The sequence below is a fragment of the Parasteatoda tepidariorum genome, chromosome 6 (genome assembly GCF_982258835.1).
Source record: "Parasteatoda tepidariorum strain Cologne lab strain chromosome 6, Ptep-v5.0, whole genome shotgun sequence".
NCBI classification, from domain to species: Eukaryota; Metazoa; Arthropoda; class Arachnida; order Araneae; family Theridiidae; genus Parasteatoda; species Parasteatoda tepidariorum.
The window spans coordinates 37,591,654-37,609,443 of record NC_141760.1 but is presented as its reverse complement, the minus strand read 5'-3'; the positions used below and the strand labels follow the sequence as shown (position 1 = coordinate 37,609,443).

Below are 17,790 nucleotides of genomic sequence, written 5' to 3'. Positions count from 1 at the left end.
AGTTCTATTATCAATCATTATTATCATAAAGACAATCGAAAAATAAATTTATAGTTATATTATTTAATGCCACAATAAGAGCTTATTAAATTACAGAAGAGGTTCTTAACACTATATTGCAAGGATCTGTGATAGTTAGGAAAATAATTACTTTATTTTTCAAAATATCTGGTTCACAAGGATGAAATGAAGTGAAGCTATAAATGTTGACAAATTCTACTGCAACAGTGCAGACGGAACGAACTATAATTTTGTTTCCGTTACCACTGTATTAATTTTAATAATTTTTTACTTATCTCATTAACATTCCATATTTTATTTATAAAAATGGTAATTTTTTAATACGTTTGATATTTCTGAAGCAAACTTTTTAGAAATATGTGCTTGTACTTCAGGGTGGAGCTTAGAACTCACAATTTTTACTATTTTCCCATTTTTCTTGCTCTGAATTGTATATTTTGCTTCAAAAATAAGAAAAATTCTATAAGCCGAAAATTAATTGGGGATATTTCTGTATCGTGATCTGTGGCAGACACATTATTGTTGCCCTGTTTGTATGAAAAATTGGCGTATTGTATTGTATAAATTTGTTTGAAAGGGACTAACTCGAAAGGTATAACTCTTAGCCACCCCCTGGCAAACATCTACATTTTTTTTTTTTAAATTTGTAAGTTTAAAATCAATTTGGCCCCTTGGCGATACAGATCACGATACGGAAATATCACCTTCCACTCGAAGAAATTTTCAAAAAAAATTTAGAAAGTTTGTAGCTCTATGGAAGTTAAAAATAAGACTAATCTTAAATCCTTTAATCCAGCTAACACTGTACATTTTATGATTATCGAAAACTAAAAACCGAAATTGAAATAAGAGATTCACAATTAAAATAATGAACTATAATCCTGAAACATAGCGTCTTCTTGTTTCCATAATCATTTACTACTACATTGTAAAGATTTTATTCACAACTTTTATCTGTTATTCATTTTTAAATAAGGCAATTTTAACCTATAGCAGCTGGTGGATCTGCTATTTGAAATATATCATTGGCATGTCTGTAGTAACTCTTTATTAATAAGTAAAGGTAAGGCCGTACCTTAGGTTTGAAAGACCCTAAACTAAGCTAATTAACTTTATTTTATTTTGGGAGATATTTTTGTGTTGGTACTTGTTTACACACCTACTACAATCCCCTAGACTCTAACGGTTTCTTTGTGCTTCCCCAAAATTTTTGAAATATATAACATGCCTCGGGTCACTACCAGTAAGTTAAAAGTTAAATCCCTTCCAGTTATTCCCCTTCTATGATTTTTTTTTTAAAAAAAGTTTCGCACATGCTACTGTCCAGATGCTACAAAATTTTGCAATTTTTTCGCCGTAGGTTCCACACTCCCCTCCCTTTTAACTTAAGAATTTAGTTTAATATAGTGAAACCTCTTGAGAGCAGCCACTCTCTGCTCTACAGTAAAATGGTTGTAAATGGAGGTTGATTGTTCTTAGAGGTTACCTCCTTTGACTTAAAAATTTTATCGAAGGTACATGATTTTTTGCTGCTGAATTTAATTTTAGTCGGTGTCTTGAAAACTGGATCGATGAACAAAATTTAGTGTCTATAAAAATTTTCCCTACTGATGTAATTATATGTGTAAAAACAAATTTATCAATTATGATTGATCTATTTTAAATAAATAACAAATTATATTTTTTGATACTTTTCCTTAAAACTTTTTCTTTCTAGAAATATTATTCAGTAGATATAGAAAGCAGCTGAATCTTTACAAGATGAAAAAAACTTCAAGGTAGGGAAATTACTTTGAGCAGTTCAAAACATAAAATCTGCTCAAAGTGACTTCCTTGATATATTTCCTATGTAGTTTTTTTACTTGTATACAACAAATACCATCTGTAATTTCGTGTGAGCAAAAAGAGTTGGATAGAAATAGATTTAAAAGGGGGTGGTCCGCTATGCCCAATCTTCTCCTAATTATTATTTTAGTCTTTTTTTGTAAAATAAACAAACTTAGAGTGTTTAATGATTAGTAAAAAAAATTAATTTTTCAATGGTACACATTATTTATTAACAGTCTTTCATTTTTAAAAACTTTTCTTTCAGATGCAATTTATGCTTTTATTTAGCCGGCAAGGTAAGTTGAGACTTCAAAAGTGGTATGTTGCTCATCCTGATCGACTAAAAAAGAAAATAACTAGAGAATTGGTTACTACAATTTTAACCAGAAAACCAAAAATGTGTTCTTTTCTTGAATGGAGAGAACTGAAAGTTGTTTATAAAAGGTATTTCTTTCTAAAGTGTTCACATTTATTTTGAAATGATTGCATAACTTTCATGTATAAATTATAATATAAGTGTTACATTTTGCATTTTTTCAAAAAGAAAATTTGAAATAATTTTATTTTGTAAATAAATATAACATTTATCAATATAGGTTTTTTCAAATTTCCATGAAGCACATTTATTTCATTTAAATTTTATCAAATCACTAGATATATTGTGGGTTGCCTGTTTTTACTGTGTATGACATCTTACATTTTTTTTTTTTTTTAATATTCTTAATTTTGTCAAGTGATATATGAGGAAAATACATATATTGTATATCATTTTCCTCATTACATATACTGTACATCTTGGTGCATAAATTGACTTTTCAAACCCCTTTAATTTGACAAAATTCCAGGGATTGACATATACATGGGTAAAGTTGCACATTTGTTGATTGTGAAAGATAAATGCATTTTAAAAAATTATTTAGATATGAATAAATCTATATCAACTTGTCCCTTTCAAAATCGATTCTTAATATGTTACTTGCAATTAATTTTGAATTTTTTTCATCATATTTTCTTTGCATATAAAGTTGTTTTTTTTTTTTTTTTTTTTTTAGAAACAATGCTTTGCATTCAGAAAAAAATTAAGAATAAAAAAATTTATGCAAGAATATTTCAAACTGTTTAGAAACTTTTTTAGTCACTTTTTTTATGATGAAAGTTATTATAAACTAGAAGCAAGGATAGAAATTAAGTATACATATACACTGATCTGTTCAAGTGCCTCTTATATGAATAAAAAAATTTATGTAATAAACAAAACAAATTTTAAAAAATACAATATTTAAATCTTTTTGTGCTTACAAAAATTGCAATTTTGTTTTAATAAAATAGGTTAAATGGCAGATGTTTTTCTATGAATTTAAATTCATGATTTTGCCTTGAGTAAATCATATTTAATATTAAAAGTAAAGAATAAAAAAGAAAATTATTAAAGTGAAGCTGGATGAAAAATTGCAGAGAAACTGAAATAATCACAATTATGATGAAGTATAATACTTTTTGATAAAAACACAGACAAATTGTGGGGGGGGGGAAATATCAGCATACACTTAATTGATCAGTTGATGGTCTTATGGGACCTCTGATAATTATGTCATGCTGGTCTGAGCTGGGTATTTAGCAGTGCCTGCCTGAAGAACTGTAGCTAATTTTGAGTCCTGGATAGAAAGTGTGGTGTAACTTCCACTGCGATTATTAAAAAACCTCACTTCACTAGTACAGTAGGGAACCGATTATCCGGAACGATCGGGACCATCACTATTCCGGATAACTGATTTTTCCGGTTTTCTGAATCGCTACAAAAAGCCGTTTTTTTATTGTTAAACCCAACTAAAAAAATTTTTTTTAGGAAATAATCTTAAAAAGAAGAAAAAACGATGAAGTAATACACTAATGATTATTTCCAAAATGATGGTAAGGTGAACATCTTTCAAAAAAGAAAGAAAAATCCTAAAATCTTATAATAAAAAAAAAATTTTGTTTAAAAAATGGGGGGGAAATTTATCGAATTTCGTTCCGGTTTTCTGATTTCCGGATAACGGGTTCTGTACTGTATATAAGAAATTTTAACGTGATTCTATATTGGGGTACCTTTTGATAGGTGAAGGTTGATAATGTCAATAATTCCTTAAATAAAGAAATGCCTAGTCTAAAGTATGTTAAGTATAATAATTTTATACAATGTTTGTTTTATACATAGGTTTACTAATAAAAAAAATTCTGGAAATGTGTGATTGTAGGGCTAAGATTTTGTTATAAATAAATAAACAAAAAAAAATTTATGCCATCTATTTTGTGTTTATGAAACAGAAAATAATTCAAAATTTTTTTAGTGATACATTAATGAAAAGTAAAAATATTCTGTAAAAATATTAGCTCAAACCAGTATAATGTTGAAACAACATATAGAGACCACATAAGCAAATTAGATGGACAGGTGGTCTTTTTGATACTATAAACATGCATCAGAATCTGATCATTCTTTGCATCAGCAACAAAATAGTGCTTGCATATTGTTCTTAAGCACCTATTGTCCGTAGTATCAAACGCCAAATTAAAGAAGAGTCTACTCTTTTAGGATAAATTATCTCTTTATATGTTTATCTATCAAACACTTACACTAGCTTCAATATTTAATTTTGAAATATTTGTATAATTAAATGTTAAAAATGATTGTCAAATTTTTGTGAGAAATTTGTCCTTATTTTGAAATTCTTGTTAATTAAATATTTTTTCCATTTAATATTACGTACTCATTATTTCTGACTATTGATTATTGACTACTTATTAGGTATGCAAGTTTATACTTCTGTTGTGCCGTAGAACAGTGTGATAATGAACTTCTTACTTTGGAGATTATTCACCGCTATGTGGAACTTCTGGATAAATATTTTGGTAGTGTACGTATCAAATGGTTAATCAGATATTAACACTAACTGTGCAAATATAATCTGCGATGCTTCATCATCATGTTAATCAGTATAGTGTTTTATGCTGAAATTTATACAAAACCGAATAATTATTAAGAAATAAAACCTCCTCTATTTCTTTTATTATTTCTCAAAATGTTACATTTTAAAATTTATAAAAACATGATGTAAAAATCACAGTAAATTTGTATTATAAACCTTTTGTTTAATTTTCTTTCACTTGATTTACTTAGATAACTCACTTTCTGCATCTGTTCTATTCATAAAGTTAATTGTATTTTTATGTTTTGGTCTCCCCTAAAAATTGGTACCCTAAGTGTTAAGTTTTTTTTTTTTTTAATTCAAAAATATGAAAGTTGAATTTAATTTTGATTATTATTATTGATTTAGTTATTTTCTTTGCTGTTAACACTTTTGAACACCTGAGTTTTCTTTACATTAAGTATTTTCAGCATTTGAGTTTGAAAAAAATTTATTTTTCATTTTACAACTTAGTCCGTTTTAAAAAGCCGCTTTTATCGCAGATACATAAATTATTGCATTATACATATTACATTATACATATACATATTATTACATTATACATACTATTATTACATTATACATAAACTCAATATCTTCAAAAATTTATATAACTTCATAATAGTGTTGAATAGTGTCCTTTTTTTTTCAGTTTATTTTTCGAAGGCTAAATTTTTAATTTGGTAGTAATTATTGTTTACTATTATTAATTCTTGATTTTTTATTCATTATACTGTTTTACTCATTTTTTAACTGTTTAGTATTTTTGACATAAAATCGAACTTACCCTTTAATATCTATGCTTTTAATTATCACACTATAATAAATTATGCTTTTGTGTCTATTTTTGTACACTTTAAGACCAAAAATGTAACATAAATAATTTTGATTGAATTTACTTTTATTGATTACAATCAAAGGATAGAAATAATGTTTAATGAAAGTTTAATTTTAATTTGCTAATTTTGTATTATGGTTTATTTTCAATTTCTCAGTTTTTAGCATTGCTTAAATTCTACAAAATCTAGTTACAGACCAAAGGGTTTTCAACCATTAAATTAACAGGACAGTAAAAACCATGATTTTTACCATTGTTTTCAAACCTTACTGACCTTATTCCATTTATGTTTGGTAAATAGAAAATGTTGTTTATCTATTATTATTAACATTGATCCTATGGATTTAAACTGAAGATACAACACAAAGGGGGGGAAATGAGTTAAGACTGACTTATGCTATTTAGTGAAAACTAAGATATTTAATCTTTAAAAAAAAAGGAATATTTACTGCAAAAAAATTTTTAGTAAAAGTTTATATAAGCAAAATAATGATTGACATTATTAGAGTTACTAAGTTTAATAATTGGAATATCTTGGATTCATAACTTCGACAAATTAGAGAGGAAAAGAATCATGGATATTTTTAAAAAAACTACTTTTCCATCTTAAACTTATTCTCCCAGAAAAATCCTACAGCTACATCACAAGAGCCGGTTCGTCTAACAGCAAGCCAAATCTCTAACTTAATGAAGAAGAAAACTTAAGTCGTAACTGATAATGTTCTCTACTTATTGGTTGCAAGTTGCTAGGTAAATTCATCTCTTTATGAGGGAGCAGCAGTGGCACTGCTTTCCAACAAAAACCTTTTTGCTAACAGACTCAACTTGAAGGTCAGCTTCAGTAACAATTAAAGTGTTGTAGAATAGTTGTTTAATTAAAGTACCTAACAATGATAATGAATAAAAGACCCACATAAATATAACAATTATAAAATCTATGGCCCTATTACAACTTTATGATTATCAACAATTGACTGTATGATTTACTACATAACAATGTACAGTAGCAAAAAAGAGGACCGCCTTGAATAACTTTTGATCTAATGATCGGATCTTCACATTCTAGAACTTTATCTTATTGGCTCGAGGGGACGACCTCAAATATGCTATTTAATAAATGCAAAGAATATTTTAAGTTACAAAATCAGACACAAAACCCTACTTTCTCTGAATAAACATACTACCTTTTTTTTTTACTGATTCTGATTTGTGACCCCCAAAATATAAGAGGTAGCCCCAATCTGCAAAATATGGTCCCCATAGCTTGGTCAGGAGAGCACTCCAAAGTTTGGACCTCTTAATGTTAATTTTACTTTTTTGCTATATCTGGAGAACTTTTTAAGCAAACTGAAAACTTTTTGCTAAAAGTTTAAAATATTCCTTTATTCAAAGATAATTACATGCAAAAAATAACTTTTAGTGTATATTTATTATTTTATTTAATAATGGTCGGAAAAAAAATTTTGAATTGTAATGTATACAATTTTTTGCATCATTTTAAAGGATATAGTTTTACATGGCAAAATACAACATTTGAGCGAAATCGGTTAGAAAGTTCCTGAAAAATTGGATTTCAAAAAGTCAGATATTTAAAAAGTGATTTCTCAGGAACTATTCGAACAATTTTGCTCAAAGTTTGTATTTTGTCATATAAAATTATATTCTTTAAAATGATGCAAAATATTTTATACATTTCAATTCAAAATTTTTCCCACTATTAATAAATAAAATAATAAAAATTAATAAATATTTGCTGAAAGTTATTTTTTGCATGATGTTATCTTTGAACCAATGAATTTTATAATAGCGTGCAAAAATATTTCTATTCGCTTAAAAAGTTCCCAAGATGTATCGAAATATACAAAAATTAACATTAAGGGGTCTAAATTTTGGAGCTTTCTTCTGACCAAATTATTGGGACCATATTTCCCAGATTGCAGCGATCCCTTACATTTCGGGGATTAGAAATCCGAATCCGTCGAAAAAGGGGTATGTTTATTCAGCGAAAGTATTTCGTGTCTGATTTCGTAACTTAAAATATCGTCTGTGCTTATTAAATAGCATATTTGAGGTATTTTATAGATTGGTATAGAGGTATTTGACACCTCCTTGAGTCATTTATATAGAGTCGTAGAAAGTGAAGATCCAATCATTAGATCAAAAATTATACAAGGTGATTCTCTTCTCTTTTTTTTTTGATGCACTGTACATGTCAATCTTCAATTTTGTCAATTGATACTGAAATTTGTGTTAATGTTCAAGTGTGACTTCAGTTTTAATAGGTTTAGTTTAATTTATATTACTAAAATATAATTTATATGTATCCGAATTTCATTACATAAATTTTTAACAAAAAATAATACATTTTTAACATCTACATTCTATACATATTTGTATTTCAAATTTAAACTATAATTAAGAGATTCAAATTTAAAATAAAGCTCTACAGCAAATTTAGGCTAATTTTTTATATGTTTTAGGTTTGTGAACTTGATATCATTTTCAACTTTGAAAAAGCTTATTTTATTCTTGATGAATTACTTCTTGGGGGAGAAATCCAGGAAACTAGCAAAAAGAATGTTTTAAAAGCTATAGCTGCACAAGATCTACTGCAAGAGGTGAGAATTTTTCTTTTTATGATTATAACATTAGTTATGCATTTCTTGTGCTTAAGACTTACTCAACCTTATTTTATATCAATTAAAATACTTTTACAAATAAAATACAAATTATAGAGCTAACTACAAACTATCATTAAAGTCTCTCAAATAATAGAAAAATTTTTAACTGAATGTTCTTCCCTTTTTAAGTTTTTTTTTTTTTTACTTAAAAAATTATGTTCAGAAAATAGCATGCATTCTCAGTAGACTCGTCGCATTATTTATTTTTTTAACTACTATAAAATAAACTTAATTTTAAAAATGTATTTCTGTGTAAGGATTTTTATTTTCCCCTGAAAGAAATGATACATTTAAAGATTATAACTAAAGTAAGCTTTATCATTATAAATTTTCAAATATTTATTCCTTTATAAATTTCTTCCTTATACCGTCTTAGTTCAGTAACTAAATGTTTTTAAACTTTTTTTTCTTTCTGCATACTAAAATAAAGGATGAAGCTGTGGAAAATGCACTGAAAGAATTTGGTTTAGTTTAATTCTATTTTATTCATTTAAAACAATTTAATGCTATTTTTTCATTCAAATTTAACTGTATTTTGATGTTGTTTGTCCGTTTTGAATATTGCATTAGTTCAAAAATATTTTAAAAGCTTAATTTGATTTCATAATTAAAGTGTCTGCAATTTCACAATCTTTCAATTCTTTTAGTTGATTAGTTTTTATTAGTTTATTTAATTACTTTTATCGACAAATAAGTTTCTTTACTTTCAATTCAGTTTTTATCAATTTCAAATGATTTGTTGGAGTGGAGAAATAAATGCATGAAGTTATCCAATCTTTATTTTTTAATCGAAATTTTTTGGCAAGAATTGAACAAAAAAGATTTTTAAAAATGCATGTCAATACAATTAACTTAATAAGGCTAATGTTTGTGAGTGAATTTTTTAAATTATTCTGAATTTTTTTTTTTTATTATTAATTGTTTTGATAGAAAAATTTATTTTATGAATTAAGATTTTGTCAAATATTTATTTATTTCACAAAAATTTTACAATATATAAAGTTGCTTTGTAACCGATACAGTGTTATGAACATACTATGTTCTGTCACAAAATCAAGTTTTAAAAAAAAATAAAAAATATTCTTACTGCTTGTGAGCTTGAGGATGCAACGCTGAATCGGTTACTAAGCCATATATTGATTTGAATTTCATAAGTTCATTCAATAACATCACATTGTATAAAATTATTTTTGTCTTTTAATATTTGAAAAAGATTATTGAAGAATTTATAGTATTGCAAATTTAATTTAATGAATTATATTCTTTAATTTTTAACATTTTAAGTTATACTATTAATATTCCTTAGCACTTATAATATTTATAAAGCACATTTTACATGTACAATATTTCTCAGTGTTGCCTCACGTAAAATTTCTCAAATTTAAAATTAAACAAAAAATTATTTGTTTCAAATATAAGAGACATTTAGTTTGATTCAAACAATTTTGTTTGGAATTTCAAATTAATGTGTCTGTTAATATAAAATTATACTTATTTATTTTATTTTCATCAGTAACTCCAGTTATTGTAGATAACTTTTTATAAACATTGTAGAAATCACCTGTTATATCAATGATGTCTTAGTTTTTAAATAATTTCACAAATAGTTAGAATGCCAAAAATGAAATAAGGCTTCTTATCAATGTCTATCTTTTTTTAAATGTAATCATCTACATTACCAAATAGTTAAGTTTAAGACGTTTACCTTAGAATAGATATCATTATATAAATATTGTAGCTATGTAGCTTTTTATAAGCTACAATTGCTTGTTATAGTGAGAAAAAAAGTGAATATAAATAATCAGGGAAATAAATTTATTTTAAACAGAAAAAAAGTTTAAAAAAATAATATATATGAAACAATTTGCTAAAATGAAGGAATAATAAATGCTGACTTTAAATCTATTGTCCCGCCAATGAGTACCAAAATTTTGTTGATATAACTCAAATGTTATCAAAGTAATACAAAATATTAATAATTTTATTGTTTATTTAAATTTTATTTAATTAAAATTAAATTGTATTCAAATTTTTTTGCCTATAGTAGCAGAGGAAAATAGGAAAGTATTTATATCTTTATAATCAAAGTCAGAACCAAATTCATAAACCATTAAAAAAACTTATATACATTTTACATTAACCTCTTCATTTTGGCGTTTCTCAAAATTCTAATTAAATATTTGCCTCTGTTTCCATGAGTTCTGATAATAAGTTTTATTTTTTAAAAAAAAGCAATTCCGTGCTGGGTGCTAAATGGTGCGTATTTTATGTTTATTACACTTTTCGTGTTTATGTATGTTAAGAAAAGTATTTTTATGAGCTTGATAAATGATGTTTTAAGAAAAATATTAAATGTGTCATTCTCTTTAAAATACTTGAAATGTTTATTGTACTGTAAGTTTTAAAAGTATATTTGTATACAAGGAATTACCTAAAAAAATCCTCTTTTTTATTACTATATAAAATTAATTATATACTATTTACAAATATTTTTTATTGATGCTGTGCTAAATTTTTGCCTAAAGATGATTCTAGAATATAAAATTAAATTCATTTAAACATTTATGTGTATGTGTGAAAAATGTGTTTTTGTTCTTCATTTTTTTAAAGCTTAAATATTATACATGTATTGTGTAGCGTGGGGGATTTCGTTAAAAATCTTATATAACTACAGTAGTGATTTTTATTTTTGGGCTATTTTTGCAAATTACCTTAAAAGTATTTCAGACATAATTTAAGTATGAGCTTCCAAAAATATGAGCGTAGTTAGATTTTGAGATTGTGAGAAACATGTCTTAATGTGTCTATTAAAACTTGAATCTGAGAAGAAATAGTATCTCAGTTTTCCGTTTAATGAGATTTATTCATTTCTTTACCCAATGTAGCTTTTTGTTTTTATTTAATATTTACTGTTTTATCACAAAGTTGTCACTTTTTATCAGGTTATCCATTGACTCATCTGTTGGAATATTTTTTTTTTCATAGAGCTTAACTTGATATTTGATTTTATATTTTCCTAAATCTAAATAAAAAATTAACCGTTAATCTTTTAAAAATAAAAGAAATGTCATTGGATATTTTTTTACAATTTCTGTGACTGATGAAGCCCTATACTTCAGAAGATATTCGAGAAAACAAAAAGAAACTGAAAAAACCTCATTTAAAACTAATTAAACAGTTATTTTTAGAGAGGTGTCATAACTATAAATAATAGACAATGACACTTAGAACACACAATAAAATAAGAAGTTTCTATATGAAATGGGATATAAAATGGAAAATCTAGAAGTATTTTGTATTTTAACAATGCATATATCTTATTGTGCATATTTTTGTTAATATTATTATTTAGTTTAAAGCCTTAATTTGTTTTTATCAATCCTTTTTTGAAACATTAACGATAGCCATCATCTATTCATAATTATAACATTAATCATAATTTTTATTTATTCATTTATTTTAACTTTTAAAACCATTCGAATTTTGAAATCCTGCTGGATAATATTTTTTCCTGAATTGTGCAAAAGGAATACACTTAACTGAAATTAATTTAAGCATCATAAATCTTTTTGTATTCGGTTAAATATTGATTTTTTTTTTTTTTTTTTTTTTTTTGTTATAACTGTGGTTAAATTGTGAGTACTCACATACATATCAGAAGCTTAGAAAGCAGAGGGAATTTTCTAACTATGTTGATCAAATCAAACTATCCTTTTGCTGTCTTCACAAACTAACAGCATTTGATAATTTTTTCCTAAAATTTATTCAGACTTCAGTCAGCCTGTAAAATGCCAGGTCTGTGGAAACCTTCATAAAATTACAACCATTAGTATTAATTTCACTCTTATACTGTGTATAACATATTTTACACATAAATTTTTTAAAGAAACTTATTTTTTTTTTAAAATAACATAATTATTATGTCCAAAACTAATATTATTAAAAAAAAATTTTATTTCTTTTCTTCATTAGTTATTAAAAACTTGACTCACCAGTTTTTATTTCATTGCATTATTAGCTTTGATAATTATACATTAGCTAAGTGCCAGGAATCTGCAACAAGCATTGTCATAAGTGCATCAGCTGTACACACTCATCACTTAACCTCAGTAACTAAACCCCTTTTTGCCTTCATGGTAAGGATGCCATTTAATTTTGAACCCCGGACATATGACATGGACAATGCCTAAGTTTGTACTTCTCTGTCCTAACTTATACAGCACAACCAACAAAAAAACTTTTAGTCATTACAAATTTAACAGGCATTTGGCTGCATAACACACCGGTTTTGTTGGCTTCTAGGACCAAACTCGCAACCCCTGGCTCTCCACCAATAGTGTGTGCAACTGATGCATTTTTATTTTTCTCTTATATGATCCACACAAATTTTGAACTGTAAAATTGCTACATTAAGATAATTAACAAAGTTTAGTAGTAAATGTCTTTCTTTTTAATAAACTTAGTGAACATTTTACCGTAGAGATTTTTGTCTAGTACCCAGCTTTCAATAAAGGCATGCAAACTTACATTATATTGCATTTTTATATTTCACTTTATCTTTCTAATTTGAATTCAACATTTTTTGTTCAATTAGGTTTTTGATAAATAATAAATCTGGTGTACTAGATTTCAACACTTCTTATTGTACTCTTTGTGATTGATGTAATTAAAGGCTATGCTCGATGAACTAATGTATAATAATTTCTCTTCAATTCTATATATTAAATATTTTTAATGTTAACACTTTCACAACTCTTCACAAAATGAGTTATATATAGTTTACAATGCACAGTATTGTCATTTGATATTAATTATCAATGGTCAATTTACACTACAGGAGGAGACACCACAAGGATTTTTTGAAGACCATGGTTTAGGATAAAAGTTGAAGACTTGAAATCTTACAAAAGAAACACACAGCAAATCTTATGAAAAGGACGGGAACATAGTTATAGGCTTTCTAAATATATATGATTATCACAATCTGCTTAAAATATTTCTTTTACTATGCACTTATATATATTTTGCCTAAGATGTTGACTGTTTAATATGATCTATTGTAGCTTGTTTTATAAGATTTTAATGAAGTTTATTGTGGCTGAATGTATGAATTCCATTAAATTATGTATTTTAAGTTGTGGTGAGTTTCTTTTATTCTATCAAAAAAAAATGCTTTTGCTCTTGGGTGGCTTATTTTATTCTATAAAGCAAAAAAGCTTAAATTCCCATTTTTCTAATGGCATGCTGTATTGTTATATGCTACATACAGACCTTCCAACTTCTTTAACTATAGAATTTCGCCAAAGATTTTGTTCATATATTTAAAGAGAAGCAATATTTTTGATTTCAACTGACTTAGACAAAATTTAGATAATTTTAAGATCTGACAAGCATGTTAATGTTTGTGAAGTTTGGATAACATCGCTTAATTTTTTATTTCATTATCACTTTAAATATTATAGAGAGTTCTTTAAATTGTTTCAAGGTATTGTGTATACTATGTTAGAAAATATTTTTTTTCCTCAGATAAATATTATATTTATCATAACTTAATCCATTAGTTTTCTATTTTAAACACCTCATTAAACTAGAGTTAACTTGTTTAATAAGTGTTTTTGCATTCACCTTTTTAATATACTATATATAAGTTAAATTGAAAATTCAAACTAAATTCTAAAGAAGTTTCATTAACCATATGTAGCTGCAAAGTATATAAAACCTGACCTGCAATGTAACACAATACAAAGTAATGCAATTGTAAAATACCTCCCAGGAAATATAGTTTAAAAGGAAAAGAAATTATTAGGTTAGATACATAAAAAAATTTATTATGCAAAGATATTTTTCAACTCACATTTGTGTTACCAAAAGGAGCTTTCTGACATGGTATCAACATTGCCAAAGCCACAAATATTAACATTTATGAGAGAAACTTAAAGGTAAATTAGTTATAAATAGAGATCCTTAGCTATTCATGATCGAAGTTTTTTTTTTTCAAGTAACATTTGTAAGCAAACTATTATAAAATTATGGCAATATAACATATATTTAATTTTTGTACTAGTTTTTTTTTTTCTCCAATGCCTGCTCGATTGACACTCGTCATTCAGGTATCGGTAGGGCAGACTTGTTGGCCACTTGTTCAGGGGCTTCATATTAGGTGGGCCAACCTTGCTCCCATAGTAAAGACAGATAGTATAGAGAATGAAAGAACACCCATGTCTTGCCCGGGATTCAAACCCAGAACCACTACACAGTCCGGTCGGCTGTGACCAGTATTATATAGTTATAAATTTAGATGGTGCTTTTCTATAATTCTTGAAAAATTGCAATTTTTGTTTTACATACAAGAAAATTTTAAATGACTCTTGTTAGCACAGTCATTTTGTGTATTAAAATGATAGGCACTGCTCCAAAATATTATAGAAATTCACAAATAGTAATTGTGTCTACAGAAATAAATACTCCTCTTCATACATCAAAACTATATTTTTTTTCAAGGTACTTAAATTTTAGTATTTAAAGGGGAAAAAATTCTGGCTCAACTTGCGCACATTGTCTGTTTTTTTTTATATGAAATCCCAACTTTTGTAATTAGAAAGTATTTGGCTTCGTTATCCTACATAAATAACCAGTGGATTAAAATTTCATTCTTGCTGCTACCAAAACAACTCTAATCAATGTTGTTGTTAGTAGAAAAGTTACAGAAATTTAACGTTGTAACCAAAGTACTTAAATTTTGCCTACAGCTATATCAACCACATTAAAGTATATTAAACAAATATTTTTACATAGCAATACTAAAAAAATATATCGCTCTGCAGTTGTAATTATAAGGCAGTATTTGGATTTCTGAATTTTAAAAGTTTTTAGAAATATTTGTATAGTTGAATAATTTAATCATACCATAATAGACAACAAAATATCCTCTCGTATCCTCATAAACTAATGTACATTGATATTAACTGAATGTAAAATTAGTGTTGTGGAGAAAGCTGTGTTTTTAATTAAGTAACACTGGGAAACAAATTTTTCATTGCATTTATACAAATACTTGATCATATATGATCGTGTGGGGATTTTAAATCAGAAATTAGTTTTGCTCCTAAAGTTAGATTTTTTTTAAATGACATATTTAGTCTATTTTTTGTTGAAATATAAATTGTTGCTACAAACTTCTAAAGGATTTAGAGCACATCATCATGGTTAAAATGGCATAGAAACCCATGTCAGGAAATGCTGTCAGAAGAGGTTAGGAACACTTCCCTATTATAACCTGTTCAGAAGCACGCAAAAAAGCAGTTCATGAGAAAGCACCCAAAGTGGCATAGGACAATATTCCCAGGCGTGGGTTCCTATGCAATTTTAATCCTGGCAATGTAACCTAACTCTTCTAGAAGTTTGTCACAGCATTTATGTGATCATCTGTTATACATAATATTTTTAAACTAGTACATTTCGTAAAAAAAAGTAACTAAAAATTTCATTTTAATAAAAAAAACTGTAGCTTGGAGAGAAAAATCGATTGCAGATTTAAAATCAACTACATGAAAGTATCTACGATCAGTAAAAAAAAAAATTTAGTTTTCAGTATTATCTTTAAACGTTTAAGAAAAGGCTTTATGATAAAAATTAGTAATAGTGTAATTACAAGCCTAATGATTTAACACAAAAAAATAGTTACAGAAACCAAAGATCATACAGATTTAATGATTCATCACACACATCTTTACATAATTTCCAAAATTAGGAAAAAAAATATGTTCAATTTGTGGAAGTCAGTAATATTTAAATGAGAAAATGATAATTTTAAAAAGTAAATTCTATAATTTTAAATGAGTTATTTTCTTAATGATTATGTAAGAAAAAAAATGATAGTCTTGCTTGCTATTAATTTAAGCATAAGAATCAAATGTTTATGGAATAGGGTGAGCAGCTAACTGTTGAAGCAATAGTCTTCTACGATGTTCTAGCTCTTCTTCACTTGCATCACTTTCTGAATACTTCTAAAAAAGATTTTAGATAATTAGAACAGATTAAACACAAGTTTTAACTCTTCATATGAATGCAAAAGGAAAAAAAAAACTTTTTAATACAAAATTACACAATACTATGTTTAAATATATAAAATTATGTACAAAAATAATCCATTTATAATTTAAAACTCTTATAGAATAAGATTGCTAACAAGGATAACACCAGTGTGTCAAGTATAGTTTTTCATTTTTGTAAACTTCGATTCCCTCACTAGTCAGAGAATTAATGTCCTATTTATTTTATAAGTATTGCTTTAAAATGTAAAGAGATATGTAGAAGCATATTTCTAAGTGAAAGAGAGTTAGAAATTCTAATATTTTATGTCACTTTTTTCTTTGAAAATAAAATATCAAAGTGTTATAGAAGCTTTTGTTCTTAACAGCAACTGGTTTAGAGTTATCTAAATTATAACTGTTTTTATAGATATCTGTTCTGACAATCTGTTTTTATAGATTAAAAAAAAAAAAAAAAAAACATTAACTGTCCTAAAACTTAAGCTAAAAAGAAAATTATAAAACTGTGTATAATGTTAGCCTAAACAAATAGACAAATTGAGAATTATTTTTAGACAAAATATTCAAGCCTGCCGCAAACGTCCTGTACAAAAATGTTCCAAGAGTTTATAAATGCTCATAAATAGTCTAACAATGGTTAATTTAGATTAAAAAACAATAAGATAGAGTTGTAATTAGGAGAGTTATTAGAATTAGATAGAGTTATAATACCACCTTTAAACTATGTTTTTTATAAAATTTGAAAAGCAAACTTATTATTTTGCATCAAATATTGTTTAAAAATAATGAATCAAGGATGATTAATATTGTTTTAGCAGCCAAGAATTTTTTTGACAAAAAATACTCTCTATGTTTACATTCAGAAGCCTTTTATCTACCACTACTTTTTTGAATGAGCTTAAATTGGGTCCATTGGATATAACATTAGACATAAATCTAAACTTTCAAAGTTATTTTAAATCTGTTCAATCAGAGAAAATAAATAAATAAATACTGCAATTAACAAATAAAACTAAAAATTTGAAGAAAATTAAACAGTATAATATGACTCAATTAGGAAAAGAGCTATTGTCAAAAAATATTGATGCAGTCTTTAAACATTAATGCATGCAAAAGATAAATTAATGGCATCAACAAAACAACTTCAATTTATACTATTAAGAACAGAAATTTGGTGCCTTTCCTTAAAGCTTTGCATGAACAAAAGATAACCATAAATTAGATCAAAAAGAATATATAGGTCACTAAATAAATTTAGGCATTCAATAAATTAGCAAGGCAACAGAATTTTGGTTATTAGATGGAGCACTCGAAATCAACCCACCAATTAAGAAAAAAATAATTACTCATTGTTTAGAGTGAAGAGCTAAACAACAGTGATTAAAACCAAGTGTCAGCAAAATTTCTAAGAGATAGATTCAGTT

At 26.3% G+C, this 17,790-nt stretch overlaps 2 protein-coding genes across 9 annotated transcripts in view; one reads left to right on the top strand and one right to left on the bottom strand.

The window, feature by feature from the left end:
- The first annotated feature begins 190 nt into the window (after window positions 1–190).
- Window positions 191–13,449, top strand: AP-1sigma (AP-1 complex subunit sigma-2). The gene is made up of 5 exons (XM_016058094.5): window positions 191–330; window positions 2,114–2,292; window positions 4,637–4,745; window positions 8,115–8,252; window positions 13,153–13,449. The coding sequence occupies exons 1-5, from the start codon at window positions 328–330 to the stop codon at window positions 13,195–13,197; spliced, it is 474 nt and encodes a 157-aa protein (XP_015913580.1). The 5' UTR covers window positions 191–327; the 3' UTR covers window positions 13,198–13,449.
- Window positions 13,450–15,995: 2,546 nt separating this feature from the next.
- Window positions 15,996–17,790, bottom strand: part of Prp40 (pre-mRNA processing factor 40) — a 58,737-nt gene continuing 56,942 nt past the window's right edge. For all 8 annotated transcript variants that reach the window (XM_071178816.2, XM_071178820.2, XM_043045339.3 and 5 more), the window contains one exon: window positions 15,996–16,321. In XM_071178816.2, the coding sequence (XP_071034917.2) occupies window positions 16,232–16,321 (90 nt within the window). In that variant the 3' untranslated portion in view covers window positions 15,996–16,231. The remainder of the gene's footprint in view (window positions 16,322–17,790) is intronic.

What these genes read in the sequence shown, in the direction of transcription:
- AP-1sigma (XM_016058094.5), top strand. An exon ending in CTGAAAGTTGTTTATAAAAG is followed by an intron (nt 2,293 to 4,636) that starts GTATTTCTTTCT and finishes ACTACTTATTAG; the next exon opens with GTATGCAAGTTTATACTTCT. An exon ending in CACAAGATCTACTGCAAGAG is followed by an intron (nt 8,253 to 13,152) that starts GTGAGAATTTTT and finishes TTTACACTACAG; the next exon opens with GAGGAGACACCACAAGGATT.